At 43.3% G+C, this 26,371-nt stretch overlaps 1 protein-coding gene across 6 annotated transcripts in view; it reads left to right on the forward strand.

Moving 5' to 3' along the window:
* PLEKHM3 (pleckstrin homology domain containing M3) overlaps positions 1–26,084 on the forward strand; it is a 199,590-nt gene extending 173,506 nt beyond the window's left edge. For 4 of the 6 annotated variants that reach the window (XM_058707187.1, XM_058707177.1, XM_058707197.1 and 1 more), the window contains one exon: positions 19,706–26,084. In XM_058707187.1, coding sequence (XP_058563170.1) covers positions 19,706–19,883 — 178 coding nt within the window. In that variant the 3' untranslated portion in view covers positions 19,884–26,084. The remainder of the gene's footprint in view (positions 1–19,705) is intronic. The other 2 variants (XR_009255797.1, XM_058707256.1) reach the window with 2 other exon arrangements.
* The last annotated feature ends 287 nt before the right edge of the window (positions 26,085–26,371 follow it).

Here is a 26,371-nt window from a genome sequence, read left to right on the forward strand (position 1 = left end):
GAGAGACACAGCATGAACGGGGGAGGGGCAGAGAGAGAGGGAGACACAGAATCGGAAGCAGGCTCCAGGCTCTGAGCCATCAGCCCAGAGCCCGACGCGGGGCTCGAACTCGCGGACCGCGAGATCGTGACCCGAGCTGAAGTCGGACGCTTAACCGACTGAGCCACCCAGGCGCCCCACAACTATTCATTTTTTCAATAAATGACTTACTGAGCATACTGTGTTCGTGCATTGGGCTAGGCTCCGGGGCCACACGGTGAACATGGCATGTTCCTTGCTCACAAATAGTCCACAGTCCCTGGCAAGAGACACTGGGCCATCAGGCAGTTGGGTTGACGTGTGGGCAGAGCCCTGGTCTAGGGGGTGGACCTAGAGCTCCAAGAGCTCCAAGAAGGGACATCGTCCAAAGCGGTCATGTACACTGTAGGTGAAAAAGCAGTTCCACAATTTCTAAAAATGTTAGCTCTGTGTTGAACTTTATCTGAAGCACTGATTTATTCACGTCCATATTAGAACATACTTGGTTTTAACATGCTTATTTGATTGCGACCATATGTCAAACATGGGTCAACTCTTCATAGTTTCTTTTCCTTATTAAATTAATTGTTATGCAGGAGAAGGCTTCATGAATATGTAATTTAAAAATATAGCCCTAGCATTAATGTTTAGAACACCATCTCTGACAGACATAGACAATGTGCTGGGGTTGTAGGAAATTGCACTAATATTTACTAGTGCTGGTGCCAGCAATTTACATATCTCGTCATTTAATTCTTATGCCAGTCCTCTGAGGGAATCTTGTTACCTCCATTTTAATAATGAGGAAACCTAGGTTCAGAGGAGCCAATTAACTTGGCCCAAGAGATAAGGCCAAAACTTGAACCCAAATATATCTGACTCTCAAATCCATGCTTTTTTCATTATACATCACTGTTTCTTCTGTACCTGTCATCTTCAAACCATTTTTGCAGCGTACCCTCGAACAGAAATGTGAAGAAATGACGTCCCTCTGTCATTAAAGAAGTGTCCCCCCAAACGGTTATTCTGAATTCTCCCCATATTTGCCACCCTGAAAGTTTTTACACTTGGAGCAGTGAGCCAGCTAGATTAGGGCGGGGGAAAGACACAACTTTCTTTTGCAAAATGGTGGGGGGCTGTGGTGAGGGGGTGTGGGGAAATAGCTTCCTTCCGCCCCGTGCCCAGCACTCGGCAGGTCGGGAGGCCCAGGGGCGCCTGCGGGAGCTGGAGATCTGCCTGACTCAAGCTGAGTGGGCAGACCCCCGCTTGCTGCACTGTCCTCCCCACTTCCACTCCGTTCAGCCGATAATGCGGACAGTTTCACATTGAGGTAGTCTTTCTTCTCCAACACAAATTAAATACATACCTCTCTCTAGTTTAAATAGGAAAACACTCAGACCCAAACTGCAAGATTTTAAATACAATAGTGAGATCCAGAATCACAGAACTTAAGCTTAATCCAGTATTTACCCTTCTAGAGGACTAAACGGAAAGCACAGCTTTAGGAGAGAGAAACATTCTGTTAAAACAGCAATAAAATTCCACATCCTAAAGACAGAGAAATGACAAAAAACTTACCCTCCTTGATTGAGAATAAGAAATAAAACTCTAACTTCAGAATTACAAATCAGAAGGTTAGACTGATACCTCTCTAAGACTTGAAGGGAAAACAGTGACTATGAAAGCAAAGAAGTTGCATATATCCACAAAATGACCCTGGACTTAGATTTTTTAAAAGAAAAAAACAGTCCTCAAATTGCCTCCTATGCCACTTTCTTTCTGACATCTCTACATACCACTAATCTTCCCTTGTTATTAAAGACATAATGCTGCTAAAGAGACCATCCTGCCTCACACATTTGTGTGTGAAGATGCCATTCCTGAATCTTGAAATGCTTCCAGATCACAAGTACATAAATACTTCATCGTAAGAACACTCAGCATGCATTTTAACATGGGACTTACAAGATATACCAGCTATCATAAATCAGTTCCATCCTTTCTGTCTGATCCATTTGCCTTTGTTAATTTTTTCATGTGACATACAAATCATCCCCACAAGTTTCCCAATATGGAAAACATTGCACTTCTAGACTTCATGACCCCTGTACCATTTGGGGCTGTAGCTAGATGTGGGTATACTATCAGAAGATTCTACTTAACACTGAATTTGGTGTATTCCATATAGTAGGCATTCCATAAATACTTATTGTTTGGTTCAGCTCTCCCCAACATATCGTGTGCACTCATTAAGAACACTGACAAAGCTTTTTAAGTAAACTGATTAAGAAAGTTTAAAATATTTGCTCTATGTGAAATAGAGAATAGATTCTTTATGATCTCACATGTTAAACCTGAAAAAAACAAACTTACAGAGAACAGAGTGGTGGTTGCCAGAGGCAGGGGTGAAGGTGGTCAAAAGGTAAAAATTTCCAGTTATAAGATTAATAAGTTCTGGGGATGTAATATACCACATGGGGACTAAAGATAACAATACCATATCATATATTTGAAAGTTACCAAGAGAGGAATAGATCCTAAAAGTTCTCATCACAAGAAAAAAATTTTGTACCTATACCAGTTGATGGATGTTAACTAAACATTGTGATAATCGTTTCACAACCTATATACATATCAAATCATCATGTTGTACGCCTGAAACTAATACAATGTTATATGTCAGTTATGTCTCAATAAAACTGGGGGTGATGGAATACTTGGATAGATAGAGGAGCATAGTAAAAGTCTGAATAACACTACTTTTACGTAAGCTTTGTCTGTAAGGTTGAAGCAACCGGCCTACTATTTGAGGTATTTCTGTGGTGTGAGCATCGGCCTGCCCAACATTCATTTCTCCAAGGAAGGCATTCGAGGTGTTCTTCCTGGAGGGGGCTGGGGGGCTCCAGTGGCTCAGTGGTGACTCTTCTAAAAGCAGTCCATGTTTTTTGAAGCACTGTGGTTTGGAGAAGCAGATTGAGCATAACTTGCCAGCTTTTCTTCAGCTGATCACTCCCTCCTCTCCTCCAAGAATGACGATTGCACTGAGGATCTTGAACTTATCAACACCAAACTCTTACCGGTTAAGTCAACATATTTTGACACCATGTTCAATTTGCACACATTTCAGGAACGTTTCCTACATCTGTCTATTGAGAATGAACACTAGCCTCATAGAAGAGTCCATAGCAAGTGAGTTTCTAACATGGCCTCTCCTCTTTTTCATTTTAAAAATTTATTTCTTTAGGTTAACTTATAGAAAAAGAAGGCCTGGGCACCGGGGTGGCTCAGTTGGTTAAGCATCCAACTCTTGCTTTCAGCTCAGGTCATGATCTCTTGGTTTGTGAGTTCGAGCCCCAGGATGGGCTACTCACTGATAGCACAGAGCCTGCTTGGGATTCTCTCTCTCTCCCTCTTTCTCTGCCCCTCCCCCACTTGTGTGTGTGTTCATGCTCTCTCTCTCTCTCTCTCAAAATAAATAAGCTTTAAACAAAGAAAAAGAAAAAGGCAGCGTCCCAAAGAACTCAGTCCAAGCCCCATTGCTCTCATCCATCTGGCCAAATTTCAGAAAGGTCCAGCTTGTACTGAAGAACATGTAGACTCCTCCCAACACTCTTGACCTTGTGAATTGGTCTTTGTCATCTTACATTGCATGGCAATCCACACCACCCTGCCCCTGAGGACCTCAACTTGTTGGGGAGTGGACTTTGGTCTTTGCCATGGCACTTTTCTGCCCTTCCTGAAGCTTCATGAACACACTAAGTTTCCAATAGCTAATTGTAGTCAAACCTCATAAAGGTTTGTTTAAAAGAGAGAAAGCAACTGCTGTATTATAAAGGATAGAATTACGTCTTCCATAGAAGATGCTGAGATGTGCGGTTTTCCTCAGCACAACTTGAGCAGTCCATCAGGGGCTGTGTTTTCTGTGCCCGGGTTCCCTTTGATTTGTCCCTGGAGGATAAACGGGGAGACGGCTTTCCTGAAAGTTGTCGCTTACTTCGGTGCCTAGAAAATCACCAAACCCCAGATTCGCCAGCAGCCTTACAAAGGCTCTTACATTTTTCTGGGAGCCAGTTCTAGTTTGTCATTTTCTGAAAGAGAGGTTCATGTTTAGGCAGGAATTTTTTGGTGGGGGTTGGGGACTAGAACACACTCCAGGGTAGAAGGAGAGGGAAGGGCCGCCCAGAAGCCGGTCTTTCCTTGTGGCGTCCTATTTGTTCAGCCTTCGTTTTTGTCAGTCCTTGCACAAACAGACTGAATACCTGGATTATTCCCTCATCTGGACTCAAATACTCATACATTACATACCCTTTCTCACTAATCAGCCTGACACATTCCTTTGTTGGCAAATGGTTCCAAAACAAACACTGTCAGTGTACCTAATTAGCAGGTTTGCGGGCTGTGCTCACAGTCCTGTTACATCCTGTTCAACAATAGAGAACAACAGCCCTGGCGAGGTCGGGCTTACAGGGAGGGAACCGCTCCCCCCAACGCATATACACTTTTTTAATGATATTTCCTTTCTGTGGCTTTTCTTGGGAAGCAGCCACTTGGTGAGTACTGTGATGAGGTGTGGGATTCTTGCAACAGCTACAGGAAGTTTGGACTCCTCTTCGTAGGCACCTTTGCTTAGGAGCCATTAGTTTCCATCTGCTTATTGTTCTTCTCTCTGGTACTGGAGAGGAGCGCAGTGAGGAACTTTCTCCACGTCCTCTAACACTGACGAGAGAGGACAAGATCCCTGCCTGTGTTCTAGAATCATAAATGAACAGAGATGGAAAGGACTGTGGAGAACATCTGGATATTTTAGGGGTAGAAAATCTGAAGCCCAGGGAGCTCGCAGGTTTTATGAGGGGCAGAAGCCGAGGAGCAACTTACCAAGATGGAATTCTGCTCTGCAGCTACATGACTGCCAGCTCTTAAATGTATTTATTGTATCAATGAAGGTTTTCCTTGATTAAAAAAACAAAACAAAAAAATAAATTAAAAAAACCTTGAACACAATGCTAGTTTTTTTTGGCTTTTAAACTTTGGTCAAAGAGTAACTTGGCAAATAACATCTCACCTTGGCCTGGTGGCTTCTATATTCACATATCAAAATGTTTCGGAATGTCTGCTAACACAGACGAGACTTTTGTGAAACGCTCAGGGCTGACCTGACCCTGTATGCAATTAAGCCACTTTATAAATACAGTGCACTTATAAACACAGCCCTCGCTGGTGCGGCTGCCATTGTATTTTGAAACCATTTGGTCCCTTGAATAGATGGCTGTCATCTCTACCTCGACGCATTTCTTACCAAGCTTCTCGTTAGGTGTCTGGTTAATACTGTGTCGTCATCTTATCTCTAAGCATTTCAGACAACTCAATTTTTTGTTGATTGGAGGGAGTAAAGTTCAGCATTGTTTAATTCATGTTGTAACTTTCTGACTATAAAACTGATACGCATTACAAAACATTTGAAAAGTACACAAAAGTATAAAGAGGAAAATTCTCCATACATATGTCTGTATGTTTACTTTTTAATAAAATATATATATATATGGTTTTATTATTTTACTTTTTAATCTTTTTATGTTTATTTTTGACAGAGAGAGATAGCAAATGGGGGAGGGCCAGCGAGAGGGAGACACAGAATCCAAAGCAGGCTCCACACTCTGAGCTGTCAGCACAGAGCCTGACACAGGGCTCGAACTCGTAAAACGCAAGATCATTACCTGAGCCAGAGTCAGAGGCTTAACCGACTGAACTACCCAGGCACCCTTAGAATATATGGTTTTATACCCAGCTTTTTATCACATTATATCAGAACCAAGAAAATAGTTTATCTATAAACTTTTATTGATGGCTACTTTAACAGGAAAAAAAAATAATTGGTTCTAAAATCATTAAGATCCATTTAAAAAGTAGAGGCAGACGGAATACAGAAGTCTAGATGTCATCCCTAACTTGGCCACTAATTTGCTGTGTGACCTTTGACAAGCCCCTTCCACCTCCAGATTTACCTACGAGGTATATGGCATTGTTTTAACCCCGTATTGACAAAGGAGTTAGAACTTTATTTCATTCTGCTCCTTTGCTTAGCATTTGCAGTAGTCTGTTTAATAGTTTGTCACAATGTTTTCAGTGAAGTTGACTATTTTTGATACAATTTACCCAAAGGGATTAAGATATAAATTCAAATTGTGATTCAGTCCACCATTTTGAAATAATGTCAGCTCCATGAGGAAATGGACTTTCCTATTTTGCTCACTGCTCAGTTTTCTGCATCTAGAACAGCACATAGTAAATGCTCAATGAATAATCCACGAATAAAGAGTTTGCTTTACTTTTAGCTTTTCAAATCTGTGCTTTTTCACATACTTTATTTTATTTTAAATAACCTTTAAACTAATTTCAAGGAAATTGTCTACTTACATGTAGACATTGCCAAGATATATGACTTTATTGAGTGATAGCTAGCATTCTCTCATATGTTAGGAATAGATATAGTTTTCTGGCCCAATGAAAACTTTCGTGTCAAAAACTTGAGTTTTGCTAAACTACTCAGTTTAATTTTCAAAACATGTTTTCAGTCATGTTTCAGTGTGTTTTTTCCTTCCCAATGGGACTGTAAATAAGTAACCTGAATACACAATAGGAAAGAGAGGAGTGTTTACCTTTCCATACAAAAAATGTTGATTCTTCAGCCTGAGCAGTATGTTCTGAAATGAAATGTCTTATGCTTTAGAATTACAAAAAGGTACAATAGTAACTTGATTTCATCAGCATATGTTTTTGATATTTTGAGACTTTTCTTGCCTCACTAATTATGGGAATACAGATAGCAAGATGTTATAAACGCTTTTAAAAATCCTTTTTTGTTTTTATTTCAGCACCTAATGTATACTATCACCTTTGTTATAAACCCCTTCAGTAGTCTGAATATTAAACCACTCAGTGCTGCATCAGGAAACATCCTCATTTGCTCTCTGTAGCTATCATTAATAATCACCTGTTCAGTTCCTAATGCTTCCAGAACACTTAGAGTAGAGATAAAGACAGTCTATAGATAGATGTTCATTCTCTACAGAGGTCGCCGCTTGGACTGAATTAGATCTATAAAGCATAGGACTTGATATAGAGTCAGAGGAGCTTAGCAGTTATCTGCCCGTCACTCCTGCCCCCTGATACACGCACCTTTCCTACCCCACCTTCCCCAGGGAGGATGGCATCCCCGCCCAACACCACACCCACAGCTAGTAGGAGATGCAGGCAATTGAATTCCAGTATAGTCCCCTTTTTGCCTCTCCTTGTCACAGCACCAGCCTGAAATCTGAGGGAACGCACAAGCTGTCCAGAGGAGGGCAAAAGATTATATCACCTACCCTTAACTAGTCTCACTTCTGGTGATAGTTGGTGTTAGGGTGGCCGGGGAGAGGTTCTCAACAAAAGTATAATGGGAAGGATCTTATAAATTTTTGATGAGAAAAGAAGATCACGTTAAAAAAGTAGTAATTCATGTGAAAAACAGAAATGTGGGAATTTCCTTTTATAGAACTGGTAATATAACAGACTAATTTCAAGCCCTGAGCGAGTGGCTGATTCAAAAACTGCATTGGAAACATTGGAAGCCACTCACTGGAGCTGACTGGACTTCAACTGAAAGATCTAGTTTGGCCTTGAGAGGTGGGAAGCTGAAGCATGTTAAAGCTGTTCTCTGAGAGAAGAGTTAACACTTTTTTTCTAGAAAGAATCCTTGATGGTGGAGAGAAAGGAAATTTAAATTAAAAGACTTAGCTGGAAAGCAGGTTCCATCAACGATTTGAAAGAAAAATGTCAGAATTGAGAATGAAAAGAGATAAGCAAATTTTCCGTGGGGGCAGGATGGCCAGGTAGGGTGGAATAGGCGCTAGTGAGGCCTGAAGGAACATCAGGGGGAACATGGTTTTCATACAGTGCTTCAAAGAGGCACCAGCCAAGGGACTTGGGGACAGCAATCACATGAATGTCAAAGCAGCAAGCAAGATGACTTTTTCCCTTCCTCCAGCTTCCCTGAGAATGTAGTTAAGGTACACTGTTTAAAAGAGAGAGACCTAATCAGGGGAACCTTAATATTTAGAAAGTACCTAAAAGCAAGCAGTATTTAAACCCTTCTCCATACCTAAACACACCCAAAATTTTCATACTTCCATTGTTCTCCCTGAGGGGTCTAGAGAGCTTGCCCAGGCCACCACTCAGAAAACTGAAAGAGAAAAGGCTTATTAGCACAGCACTTTACTAACCAGACCTAAGCTAAAGGCTCCCATTGGCTTCCCCCAGTGACTGTATTATCGCCTTTGAAAGTTTCCTTTACCGATACACTAGCCTATAGCCTTCTCTACCCTATTCCTGTCTTACGAATATACATGTTGAAGGACAAAATTTTCAATGACTTCGAGGTGTCTTACATGTCTGTTTATTGCTTGCATACTTAGCATAACTACTTCTATTAGTGTGATTATCAGTTCTATTCAGCCTTTACTAATATGCAGAGTAAAAACAAAAGTTCTGAATAACATTCTCACTGAATGAAAGAGACTGCTAAAACATGCGTTCTTATTCACACCTTCCCGTGTTCAGTGATAATGTATACCATGTTTTAAGCATTTTTGCAATATTTTTCCAAGATAATACATCCTCTGTTCATGCAAAGTAGGATACTTTGGGGCGCCTGAGTAGCTCGGTCGGTTAAGCCTCTGACTTCAGCTCAGGTCATGATCTCACGGTTCATGGGTTTGAGCCCCGCGTCAGGCTCTGTGCTGACAGCTCAGAGCCTGGAGCCTGCTTTGGATTCTGTGTCCCCTCTCTCTCTGCCCCTCCCCCACTCGTGCTCTGTCTCTCTCTCAAATATAAAAATTTAAAAAATTTTTTTAAAGTAGGATAATTTTAATTGCTAAAAGTGTACACATTACTAAACAGTTGTATTGTTTCCTAATTTTATAAACATGTAAACAATAAGTCTATTAGTTTAACTTATCAAATTTACATAATACTTTTATTACTATATAAAGATGAAAAAAAATCCGAGATATTCAAAAAGTCAAATATCTAAAGCCAGGATTAGTCCTTGACCACCTAAGATGTTTACACAGGTGCATTTCATTTTAGATAAACCTCATAAATTATACTATAAATTTGTAAATTAGTTGATTGTATACATTTCAAAAATTTTTTTTATTTAACATTAAGATGAGCAGCTGTAAACTTTCCTAATATATTCAGTATAGAATTTGACCTCTAAAGTTGTTTACATGAAGGGAGACTGTTTTCGCTAGATATAAAAATGTATTATAAAATATACAGTACAGGGGCGCCTGGGTGGCGCAGTCGGTTAAGCGTCCGACTTCAGCCAGGTCACGATCTCGCGGTCCGTGAGTTCGAGCCCCGTGTCGGGCTCTGGGCCGATGGCTCAGAGCCTGGAGCCTGCTTCCGATTCTGTGTCTCCCTCTCTCTCTGCCCCTCCCCCGTTCATGCTCTGTCTCTCTCTGTCCCAAAAATAAATAAAAAAACGTTGAAAAAAAAATTAAAAAAAAAAAAATATATACAGTACAGTGCTGGCATAGGAACAGACAGATCAATGGAACATGGTTTCAGAACGTATGCAAATAGACCCAAGTAATATGGGAATTTAGTACATGATAAAGATACATAGCAAATTAGCAAAACAAAAGATGGAACTTTCCATAAAAGAAACTGGGAACTAGACAGCCATTTGGAGAAAGAAAAGGAATGCTGGATTTGATCATACTCTTTACATCAAGGTAAATTCCAGATGGATCAAATATTTTAATGTAAAAATAAAACCCATAAAATACTAGAAGAAAATATAGGTGAATATTTTTGTAATCTTAAGTGTGGAAGGTCTTTCTAAGCTTGACACAAACCCAGAAGCCCTGGAAGCAATATGCTTTTAAATATATTTTTAAAAAGTTAGGACCCCTGGGTGGCTCAATTGGTTAGGCATCTGACACGCGATTTTGGCTCAGGTCATGATCTTGGTTTTGTGAGTTCCAGCCCTGCATCAGGCTCTGCGCTGTCAGATTCTCCCCCTCTCTCTGCCCCTCCCTTGCTCATGCTCTCTCTCAAAAATAAATTATAAATAAACTTTAAAAAAATAAATAAGTATATTTTTTAAAAGTTAAATGTTTAAGGTTCTCTAAAGACAAATGTAAACAGGAAACCGGGAGAAATATTTTCAACACATTTAACAAAGTGTTCATTAATTTCCTGAATATAAAAAATCTTTAAAACGCAGTAAGTAAAAGTCATTAGACAATGGGCAAAGGACAGGAACTAATTTACTGAAAAAATATGCAAATGGCCAATATCTGAACAGCTTAGTGTCACTTCCAATTAAAGAAAGTAAAATGAGGTTCTTACCTATCAGCTATGAGAAAGTATTAATAGATATGAAATGTAAGGCCCAATATAAAAACATTAATTAATACCACTTTTTATTTTCATTTTGCAAAGTCCGTATTTTTGTTCTAAATATTTACAACAGTCCTGTCTAACATATTAGACAGCCCTGCTGCCTTTGGAAACAGTTGGCCTAAAGCGGCAGTTCTCAAACTTTTATATTCATCAGAATACTCTGGAGGGCTTGTTAAAACACAGATTGCCAGGTCCCACCCTAGAATTTATGATTCAGTAACTCTGGAGTGGCACCCAATAATTTGCATTTCTAACAAATTATCTGGTGATGCTGGTTTGGCTGGTCCAGGGACCACACTTTGAAAACCACTGGCCTAGAACGAACACATCGAGTATTAGAAAATTATGTGATATCATCTTGTTAAGAGAATTGTACTGGTAAGAGGAGACAAATTAGGGGAAGTCTAAAGTAATGACATAACACTGGGTCTTTCACCTGAATGTCTTTCTCCTTCTAAGTTCATATCACTAACCTATTCCCAAGCAAGCAGTCATCTTCACAAATCTAGATATGGTTTACCTTCTAAACTTTTTTGCATTTTTCTACTATATCCCTCCTTAAAAATGTCTTTTATTTTGGCCCCCTCAGGAATCTTAGTACTTTGAGGAACTGAAATGGAATATGAAATAGAAATAGAAATAAATAGACATAAATCCCATTCAGAGTCTTAGATACATATTATCCTTATAAATTATTATTTCTTTTAAAGAGGCTTACTTCAAAACCTTGACAGTTAAATTTTACACTTTTACATTAAAGAGGTAGACTGGGGACTCAATGGAAGTCCATATGTAAGCTAAGTTTTTCTGTTTTAAATCTACATTAGCCAAATATTATTATATTCACTGCCTTTGTCTTAGATGTAACAAGACGTTTCTAAACATTTCTTGGGTTCTTAGGTGTGTTGAACTACTTTAGCAACTTTTATAGAAAGCCATTGCTCTTCTTTATGGTTCTCTAATGGCTACAATTATAATATAGTCTAGCTTTTTCTGGAAATCAGAAAATTCTGAAATCTTCCTGCAGTTTCTTTACTTTCTCTAATATTAAATGAGATTCTCCTAAAGTAACCCCAAGAAGAGATGGACCTTTGTTTGTTAAGAATTATATTAACTGCCAGGTGAACCATTAAAAAAAACCCTGAGGAGCGCCTGGGTGGCTCAGTCGGTTGGGCATCCGACTTCAGCTCAGGCCATGATCTCACAGTCCATGAGTTTGAGCCCCACGTCAGGCTCTGTGCTGACAGTTCAGAGCCTGGAGCCTGCATCGGATTCTGTGTCTCCCTCTCTCTCTGCTCCTCCCCTGCTCACGCTCTGTCTCTATCTCAAAAATAACTAAAAACATTAAAAAAAATTAATAATAATAAAAAAAACCCTGAGAAGTGTCAGAAACACTAGTGTTTCTCTATCCCCAAGTAACTATTTCACTCAGGTCAAACCTATTAAGATTTCATACACGTACACAGAGTATGGCTGAGGTTTGTCACCATCCACAAACTAGCAAGAAGCATTTATTAAGCATTGGCACTAAAGATAATGTGATTTACTGTTCCCAATAGGATAGCAAAATTAACAAATGAATTAATTAACCCTTGTTTACATTCTATTTCAAAGCCAAGATTTTAAGTAAAGCTTTTGTCAAAGGTATTAACTGAGCTTGGTTTACAAACTCCAAGTGCAAGACTTGTGAAAGCCAAATGCTTTGTGGTCTGCAATCAGGGAAAAACTCTTCCTTAATTAACTCTGGGGATTCAAAGGTAAATAAAAAGATCTCTGCAGGCATACCAATTGTTCTTCCCATGATCTGAGTCTTAGCAGGTATTTGGGGGTGTGCTGAGTAATTGAAAGGGACACGTGGCTGATAGCAGGGAAAGGAGAGCCAGATTTCATGTTAGAAGACTGGCGTCAAGTCCAGAGTTGATCACACACTTACCCACCTGGGACCAGAGAAGCCACCACCTACTTTATTTTATTATCTCATTTCATTTTATCTATTTACTGACTGACTGGCCTATTACCAATGGGAAAACAAATAGTACCTGGCTCGGAATCATATTACAAGGATAATTTCTATAAAAACAGGGGCAAAGGCCATACAGATGTTGCCTAATTTAAATGTCCAATATTGATCTGGCTGTATGTGCATTTACCATTCAGAGCTATTGGAATAGCTTTACAAACTAGCACATACACACCTAATCTGCCGGACATCTGGCCAAAGGAGGTAGAACTTTTCCAGTCTCATACAATTCCAATCAAACCATATGGATACCTTTTTGTCCCCATCTCCCTACCCCTAACCAACAGACACATGCGCGCGCACGCATACACACACACACACACATTGAATAATCCCAAATGTAGTCCATTTCTAGTTCTGCATGGAGCCACAACAGTTCTGTAAGCCAACATTTCCAGACCTTTTGCCCTCTTCCTCCCCATCCCACCAGCTTCCCCTGGAGTAGGGGAGAGAGGCATCTGGAACATGTGGATTTCTAGTAATCCTGGCTCAATGCTTCACTGGAAGTGGTGCTCCAGGCAGAGGCTGTGAAACTTGGACTGTCCCCAGCCATCAGCACTAACCATAACCTGTTTCTTATTGAAATTGCCTGTAACGTGTCTTTATTTTAATCCTCCTATTACCCCACAAAAGAAAGAATCTGTTAGATTGTTTAAATCCTGTTTAACTCATTTTACCTTAGAATGTTTGCTAACATGTTCTGTGTATTCTTCTAAACAGCATACATACATATGTACATACAGGGAGTACAAACCTAGCACATATGTATACATATGCAGACATACACCTTACGTGATTTTCCACTTAAGCAAATTATAAATGATTGGCTTATATTCATTTACTTACACGAGAACAGAAGAAAACACCAACCCCAAACATTAAAATAACCAGGCACCAATAACTACCTCCCTTAGCTAAGAGATTTAAATAATCATCTCGGTTTCTTGGAAAAACCAATAATAGCTAGTGGCTCTGTGGGGCGCCTTACATAGTAGCCATACAGCAAACCGCACTCGCATGCCTGATAACGTGCACTTATTTCGGCACCCCACCCTGTTCGTTGTGGGCTCGGCAGAGTGGAAATCAGCCAGAGCGCTGCCCCGCTCTGCAGGCCTGTCCTTTCACTTGTCAGAGATCCAGCCAAACTCAAGCCTGGATTTCAATCCTAATGAAATATCTGAGGTCATTGCCTGAGCCAAAAATAAAAATGCAGCAGGAGAAGAATCCGACATGGACAGAGCAGAAGCATTTCAGTGACCTCAACTTGGGGCAGGGGCCTTTAGCAGCTTCCCGTGGCCCGCCCGCATGCAGCTAGAATCTGGAAGACACAGACAGAGCCGTCGAGCCTGTCTCTAATTGGTCTCACATCATCAGCATTCCAGAACAGGAAACTATCTACAGCCAGGAATTCTTGCCTCTTTGCCATATATTTGAGAAGCAAACCTTTTCCCCTGCACATATTTAATTCTGTTAGTTTGCAGCAGGTTAGCTTTCTTGGTTTTGATACTCGAATGAGAACACTGTGTCTGTGGCTATCAGATTTCCAGGGTATGAACCTCTCCCTCACTTGCCTAGGTCAATAAGCTAATTTTTAGGCCAAAGACCATTCATAAAATGTATAGCATCTCATTCGATGATGCCTTTACTGAGACATAGAATGAGATCTGCTGGTGGAGCTATGCTCCTGCCTCCAGCCCTAGGAAGGGGACCAGTTTTCCAGGGCACACGTGGACAGTTAATGGCACTGCCCCGAGAGCTTCCGAAGAAGCCAAACTAGAGTTCCTTCCTCCTTATCCCACATCATATGGTATGTCCAATGCTCACTCACATGCATACAGTTCACTCCACTGTGGCTGCCCCAGGGGTCAAAACGCAAAAATACTTGCACATCGGATGAGAAATGACTGCCACCTCTAGCCAGCCCCCACACCGCCCCCAAAATAAAAACCCCACCACACTGAACCATTCTGGCTTTTTCTTTGGGAGAGAGGGTGTTGATGACGGTTGGGAAAGTACTTAGAAAGGAATCCTTAATGTTTAATTGAAATGTTCTGAGATAGAGGCAGAGTCAGCTCCTTTTGGCCAAACTCCTGAAAATCAGAGCTGTATGTGTACTCGTCTATAAGCTATTTCATGGTTTCATTTATCAATGCAAATAAATAAAATTTAAAGTAATGCTCTCACTTTTTTTATTAAAAAAAAAACTTGCTTACGTTTATTTTATTATTGAGAGACAAAGTGAGACAGAGCATGAGCATGGGAGGGACAGACAGAGGAGGAGACACAGAATCCCAAGCAGACTCCAGGCTCTGAGCTGTCAGCACGGAGCCCGACGCAGGGCTCGAACCCACCAACTGTGAGATCATGACCTGAGCGGAAGTCAGACTCCCAACTGACTGAGCCACCCAGGCGCCCCGGAATGCTCTTCACTTTAAGGATCCTCTCATTCAGTCCCAGCTTGTCAGTTTGAGATTTTCCAAGGAGTGGCCAGCAAGGCTGTGTTCCCACTCATCCATCCACAGACCTTGGGGCAAGAAAGTGTGGAAAGAGAAAGATAAAAGCCAGAGAGGCCTTTACCCCTCCTGCACAAAATCTGCAAGTTGGAAGGAACCTTAGATAATCCAGCCTCCCCTTTAACTTCCATGGAGAGCGAGAGGTTCGGGGATGAAGTAACTTACCCAAGATCCCAATGACCATGGGGCCAACCTGGGCCAGGAAGTCCGGGCTCCTCATTCTAGCTGAGCCCTCCTCTCTTCAGTAAGTGGCCTCATTAATATTTTCTGGTCTCTCTTTCATTGTAGAAGTTGCTGAAACGTAACTGCTTCACAGTTACACAAAAGCAGTTTCTTTTGTGGGGCCAATGCAGAAGTGTTCAGTTTAGATTTGCTAGATGGCCTACATAGGGCATGAAGAAGCAGAGAACACCACAGAGAAACAGCCCAGATGTTCTTGGCACGGAGCAAATAAATACGACTGGGGGCCAACCCACCAAGGTGGCTTTTGGGGAAGACTAAAAAAATCAGAGTGAGTAGATAGAAAGTTAAGGGTTACTAAGCAGTACACAGAATTGTGTCATGGGTATTAACTTCTTAAATGCTGTTCTGAATTAATTTTTAAAACCATGGGATGGTTAATGCTAGTGAATTTCAGCTCTGTTAACCAAATGATGTATTAAAAATATATATTTGTGAAAACGAAATGAATAAGTAACACTATGCTGGACCTTACTGGTTGGTGTGAGTATAAGCCAGCAGTTGGCACTTGCATGGGGAGGGTACAGTTTAAGCATCCCCTGGATACTCCCTCTATGATGCCTTCTCCAGATGAATTAGGTCAATGGTTCGCAGCTGGGATGAGCTCCCTGCCCCTCCCAGGGGACATTTGGACTTCGGGCAGCATCTAGAGACACTGTCAGTTGTCACAACTTGGGGAGAGGGATTGCTACCAGCATCCAGTGGGTTGAGGCCAGGGATGCTGTTGAGCACCGTGCGGTGCACTGGGCAGCCCCCTCCAACAACAAACAGCTGTCTGGCCCCAAACATCAATAGTGCCGAGGTTGAGATCCCTGGATTCAGGGAAGCAGTGGACGTTTTCAGGAAAAACCCACTGGATGGCTTTGGTCAATAGCAGCTATGTCTCCCTGGGGTTGCATTCCCTGTGACGCTGGAAAGGAGGACATAGGTCTTTGTTCTCCGTGATGTACAGCAACAACCAGAAAGCCATGAAGCTGCTGATGGCTGGGAGCAGGTAACTCAGAAATGACGATGAAACTGGCCGGCTTTCATTTGGTTTATCACTCAGGGACACGGAAGGATGGGTCTCTTTCATTATCTGCTGCAATTTTGCACACGGATGATTACATTGATAGATTTACCTTATGTGCAAGATGTGTTCCTGAGAAGTTGTCTGTTAAGTCATATTTGAAATACAGTCGGGAAATTCAGGAAACACCAAGGAGTCAGTGAATTCTTTTAAAGTGAAATGTCCTTTTAAATAAAGTGCTATTCTCAAAGAAGAGCAAGCCTATATATTGCGTTGTTTAATGTAAGTATTTCTCCTGCACATTTTTGTTATAGAGCTCCATAACTTTTACGTAAGAAACTGTTTCTCTTCCTCCTTCCTTTTCCTGACCTTATTCTTCTCACTTAAAAGCAAATCAGGGGGAAAGTTAACAATAGGCTGTCTGAATTTGGGAAGGTCATTGACCAGTCTGTCCATTATGCTGTTCCCAAGATGACTGCTGGGTTACAAATGGTTAGAAAATAGGACTTGGTTACATTCTGAAATCATTAATTTTTTATCTCAGACTTTTTTTCTGTTACTGACCTTTGGCTGGAAAGAGCAGGTGTACTCAGCCCCTCCATCACCCCATGGGTGTCTGCTGCACTGGAAATACCCAAGAAGACTCACCCCTCTTCACTTAAGTGGGGTGTGGGGGTGCCGGTATCAGCAGAGATAAGGGGGTGGTACTGAAGGAACCCAGCGGTTTTCCCCTTATCAATCACTGCCCTAGGGCAACATCCCTAGGTGTATAAATCACTAACTCAGCAGGGCAAAGGGGGCAGGAAGGAGGAAATTTATTTGATAAGGCTACCATTAGTGTCACTTCAGTGATAGGAGGGTATGGAGGTGTGACCCAGTGAGGACAAAGACACTGCCACTGGGGAAGAGCTGACCCAGACAAGAGGCACTAGGAGACCTGGGTCCAACCTTCATCCCACTGGAAAGAGGGAGGAGCCAAGGACAGGGAGATGCTAGAGATGATTCTACCGGGTCGAACATCCTGACCAGTGTGGCTCCAACGTCAAGAAAGCAGGTCCTAGAGTCACCACGAAAGGTGGTGTCACACTCACCTGCTCTTTAGAGCACTTGCCATTGGAATATCCTTCCGTATACATTCACCCATTTCTGTTCCACAGAACTCTGTGAGTAGGAAGGAAAATGAGGAAACCAGAGCAGTGACTTGCCCAAGATCGCTCAAAGAAAAGGTTGTGATTTGAGCACAAGTCTTCTGATTGGAAGCCTTGCATCTCCCTCTAGGATGGCACATTCCCCCCACTCAGATGACGAGGCCTCGGTATGAGCTGTGGCTGGGCTGTCAGGAGTCCTGGATTCTAGTCTCAACTCCATCTTTAACTCACTGTGTCCTCATGAGACAATCACTAGCCCTCTTAGAATCTCGGTTTTCTTATCTATGGCATGAGGGGGTTGATCAAGATGTCCTCACGTCACCGCGCGTGTTGTAGGTGCGGTCAGATTGAAATGAAGACTCTCAGGAAGGCAGCAGCAGCAGTCTTGGCTGTATTTTTGAGCACCTACCACATGCCAGGAACTGTGCTAAATGCTTTATTACCTCATTTCAGCTTCACAACACTTCTACGAGGTACATGTTAATGGAAACTCTACTTAGCAGATAAGGAAACCGAAGTTCAGAGAGGTGAAGTGACTTGCTCAAGGTCATTGTCTTAGTCGGCTCAGGCTGTCATACAAAATACCACAGACTGGCTGGCTTAAACAACAGATATGTATTTCTCACAGTTCTGGAAGCCTGGAGTCCCAGATCCAGATCCAGCAGGGCATGGTTTCCGATGAGAGCTCCCTTCCTGGCTCACAGATGGCCACCTTCTTGCTGCCTTCCTCACACGGCCTTTCCTCTGGGTACACACAGTGGGGGAGAAAGAGAGAGAGCTCTCTGGCGTCTCTTCTTACAAGGACACGAATCCTATCAGATCAGGGCCCACCCTTATGACCTCATGTAACCTTGATTTCTTCCTGAAGACACTATCTCCAAATGTGGTGACGCTGCGGGTTAGAGCTTCATCATAGGAATTCGGTCAGGGCGGTGGCGGGGAGGAGGTGCTGCACAATTCAGTCCATACAGCCAGAAAGTGATGTGAAGGTGGAATTTGAAGTCAAGCCATGTCACTCCTAGCCACCCCTGTGTTTTATTTGCCCAGAGAGCTGAGCTCGGGCAGAGACTGCCGCTACCGAGAGGTCCTGTCTTTTGGTCTCTGAGCAGCAGAGGAGTCTCCCGGGTACGAGGGTGGGTGGGTGGGTCCTTTCACCAAACTTTCTCAATGTGGACTGGTCCTGGGGCTAAGTCAGCGACAGGCTAGGAAAGGGTGCCCCAAAGACCATCCTATGCCCAAGACTGAAGCCCAAGATACTAGAGAAAAAACAAAAGCAGCACAAACTGAGCCTTGAGGGCTGTTTCCTTCATAGTCCTCTTCGAACCTGGTCCAGTGCTGGGCCCCGCATGGACTGTTGCTGGTTGGACAGAACCACTCGGGCCCGATGCCCTGGGCTCCTGAGATGAGGGAGCCGTTGCTTGTCAGGGCTGTGTGGAAGGGTGGGCGCTGAATCCACACTGGCAAGCCACCTCCTGGAGCAGCTACAGTTGTGCTTGACAGTTACTCATTATTAAAGACTTTGCAGGAAAAACAAGTCATTTGGACTCCTGTGCAGGCTTCCACTAAGCCAAACAACAAACTAGTCATCCACCTGGAATGCCTCCCCTCTATAAATTACAATATCTGCATGTTGCCTTCAAAAAATACCCTCTTCTCCGCTCTCTCGTGCTTTACTGTCCCCACTTGTGTTATAAAGATGGGCTTACAAAGGTGGGGGTGGGTCCCTGATTTTTAAAAAACTCAGAAGGACGGACAATAGACCAAAGGGTATCATTCAGAAAAGTGTCGTTTGACCTTTCCAAACTGTCGGATGAAGGCAGGGAGTCACGGAGAACCACGCAGCCCACGTTAGCAGAAGTGGACAGCACCATTTTCACGGCTAAAACGCCAGGGCCGTCACTGGTATTCAGAGCACAGCATTCTCGTTCTCTGTCACTTCACCCCAGAGTTCCTACCCACACTGCTGGCCCAGGGATAGGAAACTAACACACACAGCTTCTAGAACTCTGTCCACTGTCACCACGATCACACAGTTGCTAGTTGACTGCTGACCCCCCTCCACTGTGAGCCATAAGCCTCGCCCCAGCTAGTTCTAATCAGAAAAAAAAATTCTTTTTTCAAGGGAAATTCAACCTTGAGCATCTTGGAAAAGGGAAGAGCCCATTTCCGTGAGTCATCTGTTTCCCCGGTGGCGGGGCTAACCCGGAGTGAATGTACTCTGAGCTGCACAGAGGACTGGACTTCAGCTATTTGTGTCTTTCTCATCTCAGCCTGGTTCATCATCTCCCATGTTCGGCTTTTGCAGGTGTGAAAGCTGTGGAGCCGTTTTCCATTCTGAATGCAAAGAAAAGTCCGTCCCCTGCCCGAGGTGCGTCCGCCGAGAGCTGCAGAAGAAGCAGAAGTCTTTCTGGCGGAGGCTGAACGTGGACGAGAGCCTGGAGGAGGCCTGCAACATGTTTGAGCTGTCCTACCAGAACACCTGACTCAGCAGGGGCCCGAGGACAGGGACTGACCTCTCACCGATCCATCAGCCCGGCGGCCTCCTGACCAGCCAGTTAGGTCCCTTTGGAGGAAGAGTATGTCTCATCTTCAGCTAGATATAGATACATATTTACATACATATACACACATACCTAGACGTCCCGTATGTATGTTCTGTGTAAATCGCCGTCCAAAAGGTCCATGAAGCCTCTGTGGCTCAAAGAAAATACCAGTAGCTGAATTACACTTAGCCATGAATTTCAGCAGCTTGCTCCCAAGCAAAACCCTGGTTCTCACCCGATGCTTTCTATAGTCCAGATTTTTTTTTTTTCTTGTTTTGTTTTGTTTTGTCGTTTGGCTCTCGGGGGCCATCTTGTTATGCGGGACACAGGAGGAAGCATTTCCTACAGAAGCACAGAACTTCGGGTTGCGTTTGTGTTATTTATTTTGAGCCTTCACAGAGGATGTGGTGACCGAGGCAAGCCCTCGCCATCGCCCGTGTCACAAGAAAATCTTCAGAACACGGGGATAGATGACTCCGGGTCACCTCAGTTTCTGCCGTGCAGGTGGGGATCACCTCAGCTGAGCCGAGTGGCCCAGAAATGAGGAGTGTGAGCTCCCTCTGACAGAAAGCACGCACCCCTACTTTATGAGGAGAGCTCCTTCTGGTTTTGAAGTTAATCTCAGGGGTTTTTTTCCTGAGGAAAAAAGAAAAGAGACCTCTGTGACCAATAGCTGCTTGTTGTCTGTCTGTTTGCTGGTTCGAAGCCCAGCGCCACCTAAGGGTGCGACGCCCCAGCTTATTTGGTTGAAAACAGCTTTCTGAAGGGCAGTTTTCCCAGGGTTTCGTGGGGAATATTTATGATTTTTTTTTAATGGTGCGGGCCTGAGGAAATTTCCTACTATTGTGGTCAAACACATCGGTGTCTAGACTGTGGATATTGTACGTACATTCTGTGAGGTGGCGTTCAGTTTCTTTTCACAGAATCTTAGGTAGGCACGTCCTTCCTATTTATTTGAAATGCTTTATTTGTCATTGTTCTCCATTGCACTTTCACTTTGGCCTGTCAGTTTAACCACATCTGCTTTCACACTTTTCAAATTGTTTACAAAATCAAAGTAACATGGGACTTCAAAACACCAACCGTCGACTATTAAGAAAACACCAAACTTATGAATACAATTAATGAACTAAATGCAATAGTATTGTTTAAATAGATACACACACACACACACACACACACAATTGCCACCTTGAAACAAAAACGCTAAAATCATATCCTAGGAATAGGAAATGTAATGAATCGCTTCACCACTTAGCAGAGCCATGGCCCCCACCGCCATGCCGTGTGGGAGCCAGTAGAATAGTCGTGACCAAAATGTCAGGTAGGCTGGCACTGGAAATCATGGCTCCATTCTTTCCACCATAATCTTCCCAGAGCAGAAAGAGACACTGATAATGAAGCAATTTTCAACAGGCCATAGGAGACGATTCTGTATGTTTCCCCTGAGCAGATGCCTCCAAGGCCCTCATAGTTGGGTAGTTTCACCGCTGTTGGGATCTGGAGAATCAGTGGCTCACAAAGTATAGGATACATTTCACCCCATTACTGCTTCGCCCCCACACCTTGCTCCCTCCAGATCCTAACTCTTGATACCTCTGTCCATGTAGAGGCGTGACATTCCAGACTGACTTTTGTGCAGACTGCTGGATGCAAACATTTCACCTCTCAACCCATGCCAGTTCCTTTGGCCCCGGACCATACATTTCAACTTAATAGCTTGCCACCACACATGCATGTATTTTCTGACTGCAGCAGCTGTAACCAAGGGCATAAAAACTTGTTAAAAGGCCAAGACCCCATTCACAAGACACCTTACGGTGCCTTTTACTCTTGGAAAAAACAGGTTGACTTTCCCCCGCCCTAACTCCAGTTATAGAGAACATTGCACACAAAAGATAAAGGGTGGAAAATCTCAAACAAGCACTTGGCAAACAGGCAAACAAATTTGATCCTCTCCTCCTTTTTCTTCCCCTTCGTGAAATACAGTATTTATATTTTCCAGCCTCAGAGAAGATAGCAGAACATGATCTTTCACAAGAGAATTATAGACCTGCTTATTATAAAACAGATGTGCTCCGATGGCAAAGTGCCTTTTCCCCTCCGCCCCCAGCTCCCCATCGCCGTAGTTTGCTTCTGCCTTCGCTGTAATTAATGTATCTGTGATCCCGCCTGTCAGCGAAGCCATCCCCAGCACAGTGCGTTGGGAGACCTGAAGTGCAGGCCCCCTTGCCCCCTCCAGCATGTTTCCTCTCTGTACAGAATTTCCTGTCCCACCTCACAGGCACCTAGCATCAGACCTGCTGAGAGGGAGAGATTCTGGACCCCTGTTCTAAAGGCCTTTGTTTTCATGGGTGCCCATTTAGAGGTCCTTGCTAAATACTGGCATTCCCTGGGTACTCCAAAGGAGACCTTTCCACCCACATCATTTTCTGCTTATTTTCAAAAGGGGAGAGAAAAAACCAAACCGTAGATGTGCTGGGTCCTTCGGCTACCCAGAAGCAGAACAGCATCCCAGCTGCTTGTTTTCTCTCCTTTTCTGTGTCCCTGACGGCCTGGTCGGTGCTGCCTGCCAGTCTACACAGCAGTCCACCACCACCACCAAAATCTGATAGGACAGAATGGAGCCAGCTTAGGAATTGGGTCTGTCATGAAAGTTCAAAATTGCTGTTTTCCAGCCCAGAAACGCCTTAGAGCATATGAACGCCCTTACTGTTTTCAACCCAAACAAATGACTCGGTACACTGTTAGGTAATTGTTCCACTGCTCAGGAACTGTTGAAACAAAAGCAGATCTGTGGATTACCACCTCCTTCAGAACCAAGCTAATACCTGCTTTCCCTCCTGTTCCCGTTCTCATCCCATATTAAATATCTCACACATAAAACACACGAGAAAGCGGCCAATTAATCTCCTAGAGCCGGCGGCTGACTCCAGGGAAACTCTTTTCACTTGAAAGGCCCATTCCCTGGTGTATCACTTGAGGAAATCCCTCCTAACAGTGCCAGAAACTCATGTGTGAGACAGTCCAACCCTGGTAAAATGTTGGCATCTAATCCTGCAGTAGAGAAGCCAGTTCCCAAAATAGAGCCCAGTTGTACCGCTGCAGGAAGGCCACAAAGTACTTTAAAAGCAGTCAACTGGAATCGAGTCGTGTTCTTTCCAGGGCTGATTTTCCCCAAAGTTGAAAGCCTCTTTATATGAAAACCATGTAAAGTCTCATCATCCCCCTTCACCCCACTGCCTTTTCAGGGTACTTGTGTTCCAGCCATTTTCATATACGTAGTAATGAAACGTGATATTTTTAGGAGCTTTGATACTTGATTAGCTGAGAGGGTAATCGCTTTTCGATTCTACTAGACTAGGCCTCCACCAAAAAAACAAAACAAAACAACAAAAAAAGGGAATATGATTAGTGTTTGGGATTTGTGGTTTCCAGCCAACTCAGTGGTACTTCGGACTCCTGCAAAGGGACAGTGCCATGATCTCCTTCGGGCTGCAGTGAGAACCTCGGTGTCTACATCACTCGAGCAGCCCTACACAGCCTTTGCTTAAACTAAGCGAGTCCACTTGGATGAGATCTGACCTCTGGTTTTGTCTCTGCGTGTGTAGACACTGCATACTGACACTGGACAGTTTCTTCCTGTGCCTCCTTGAAAAGGCTTGGCTTCCAGACCTGTGGGTTTGTTCTCTATCTACTGGCCAAAAAAACGGCATGTGTAAATTACCATATCAGGGTAGGACCGGATGCCACACCGAACACTTCTGCAAAAAGAGGCATTACCTGAGGAAGCCAAGATATATTTTGTTCCTAATTTAGGGTAAAGCCAATGCTGCTGTTCGTAAGTTTGGGCAGAATTCTTCATCTCCACTGCTCTGCTGCACTTTATTGAAATAACTGGATTAGGAAGTAACTCTTCAACTCTTGATTCTAACACTGTCTAGAGTCAATTCAGAAGTTATTTTATTTTATTTTTTTACTTCTCCCACTAAAGAGAGATGCATACAGTTTTCCCCCTTATTTTTTGAATTTTCTGTCTCAATACTTTTCTTACTCTTAAAATAATGTCATAAAGTTAGAGAATTGGGGGCAGAACTGACAGAAATGAACACTCTCTCCTTGGCATGAATTGAATCTGTAGAGGTACTGTCTTCCTTCCCTTGGTTCTTGTTAGCAACTGAGCATTGCTGTATTGTGTACTGTGGCCCATTCTCCTGACCCCGAGTCTAGTAGAACCCACTGCTCTAGGTTGAGCCCAGGACGGGTGATAAGCCCTGCTCAGTTAATTTAAGCAGACAAGTGTTGATTTCTATCATGGGGGCAGTTAAGTCCTAGCGCCCAGCACTTCCTGATGGTAGACAATTCTAATTTCATTGTATTCAGACCCTCTGACTTGAGGGGTTCTCTTTAGTATGTCTTCGTGGATGCATGCCAAGGTAAAGTCTCAGTCACTGTTGAACTCTAGGTAAAATTCGAAAGCGTGGAACGTCCTCCTCGGCACCCCCGTAGTTGTCAGGGGCTTTATTTCACATGGGTTCCTGACGATCGTGTGATGTGGCACGCTCCTCATCAAGTGGCCTTCGATGTGGTGGAAGCCAGGGTTAAGCACAAGGGAAGGGACAACTGCTGTTGGGGTTCGGTTCCTCCCTGGAAAGAGAAGCCATCTTGTCAGAAAGGCGTGACACGAAGCCACAGTGGTTGCCTAGGGGAGAAGACTCAGGCACATAAAGCAGCTCGTAGCATGGTGGAGACTCCTTTCTCCCGGCCGTAGTGCTGCAGACCAGCCTCTCTCCCCAGCCCTCGATCTTCCTCGCCCCAGTCCTGAGCCGGGGCCAGCGTCAGGCCTCATGGCTGTTAACCCGGCCGGCAGACCACTGGAGCGGGTGCTCCTTCTCCATGCTGGTCTTGCCATCCGCCTTTCCCGGCAGGAGTGCCTTACAGCACTGCCTAGTGCTTCTGTCTCCTCTGTGGACCCACCTGAAGCCTGCAGGGCCCTGCACCTCAATCTGGATCACTTTGCTTCCTCTCTGCCGGCCACTCCATTTTACAAACGCGCTGGCGACCTGCATATTCCACACGCATGTCAGACCTTTCGCCTTTGTTTAACCTGGTGCCTTCACCTCACGAGCAAAGGATTCCTGTCGGGAAGACATCGTTAACGCAGAAGGGTAGAAACATGGGCTTCTTAGCTCTGTCAACACTTTTACCACGAAATACAAAAGACACGACTGCGTCACGGTTGAACTTCGTTTTATGCTGGTTCGGGTTTTGGGTTTTGGTTTTTGATCCCTCTTGTTATTTGTTTCTTTGCTTGCTTTCATTAACCAAACTCAGGGGAATGTCACGATGTCACCAAGGCCAATGAGGAGAGATTATCCAGACTTGAATCTGTAGAGTGGGTGAGCTTAGCCTTCTTCAGGCTAAAAAAAGTATACAAAAACAATTTTCTTTTCGTTTACCGTATAAAGGTTTTCCTTTTTGCGTCACCACCTGTTTCCCAGGTAGGAGTGGGAAGTCTCTTGAACACATTGTGATGAAAATGTTTCCGTGTGGCATGGGCAGTCCACTGAGTCCAATTCGGCTTTTGCTGCTGGAGGCCTAGGTTCTGATTTTGGTCACCTACCAGAATCTTCTTTTGAATAGCCAGAAGCCCACCGAAGAAGATTGGGGGGGTGGGGGTGGGGGGAATCTTCTTTAATGAATAGTAAAAGGAGGGAAAATGCTTCGTTTGCAAACGAAGAGCATGGAACATGGCGGTCGGTGCACAAGACTTCCACTCGACTTGTTCTCCTGCTCCTGGGTCAGATCCCTGTCGTCCTCCCTTCTTTCCACTCATGCATGACAGAACCCACTAAAATTCTGGGCTTGGGCAATTATATCACCCTGTGTTGAACTATTTGAAATAACAAATGTGCTATACATGCTATTTCTGTTTTCTGGAGTTTGTTGCCTTTCGTTTGGGCATAACTTATCCATATTTTTGTTTATATCATTTTTAAATATCAGTAACCATAATAATATAAAGCAAAGCTGTATTGTTGACAAGAGCCCTAGTTTTTATGGTCATCTGTCGTATAATTTAAGTGCACCAGTTCCTAATGTACAAAGTCATCTCTCTCTCAATAAACAATTCAGAAAATACTTTCTGTTCTCATAACAACTTCATTAAAACACTGTTTTCGCAGGGGTGGTGAAAACCCGAGATGAGCTCTGGATGTTAACTCAAAGTCAAGATTTGAGATTTATTGAAAATGGGCTACTAGGACTTTAAAATCTCTCTTAATATTAATCTTACAGGGGTTTCTTCCCCCCTAAATTCATCGACTCACAATACTCTCACAGCCCTTCCTATGCCTGTGAAAAATAAGAGTGTAACTTTATAAAAATGCAGATGTAGTTTTTTCTGGGCCTTGTGTGTCAAGGTGGCA

This window comes from Neofelis nebulosa, chromosome 2, assembly GCF_028018385.1.
Source record: "Neofelis nebulosa isolate mNeoNeb1 chromosome 2, mNeoNeb1.pri, whole genome shotgun sequence".
Taxonomy (NCBI): domain Eukaryota; kingdom Metazoa; phylum Chordata; class Mammalia; order Carnivora; family Felidae; genus Neofelis; species Neofelis nebulosa.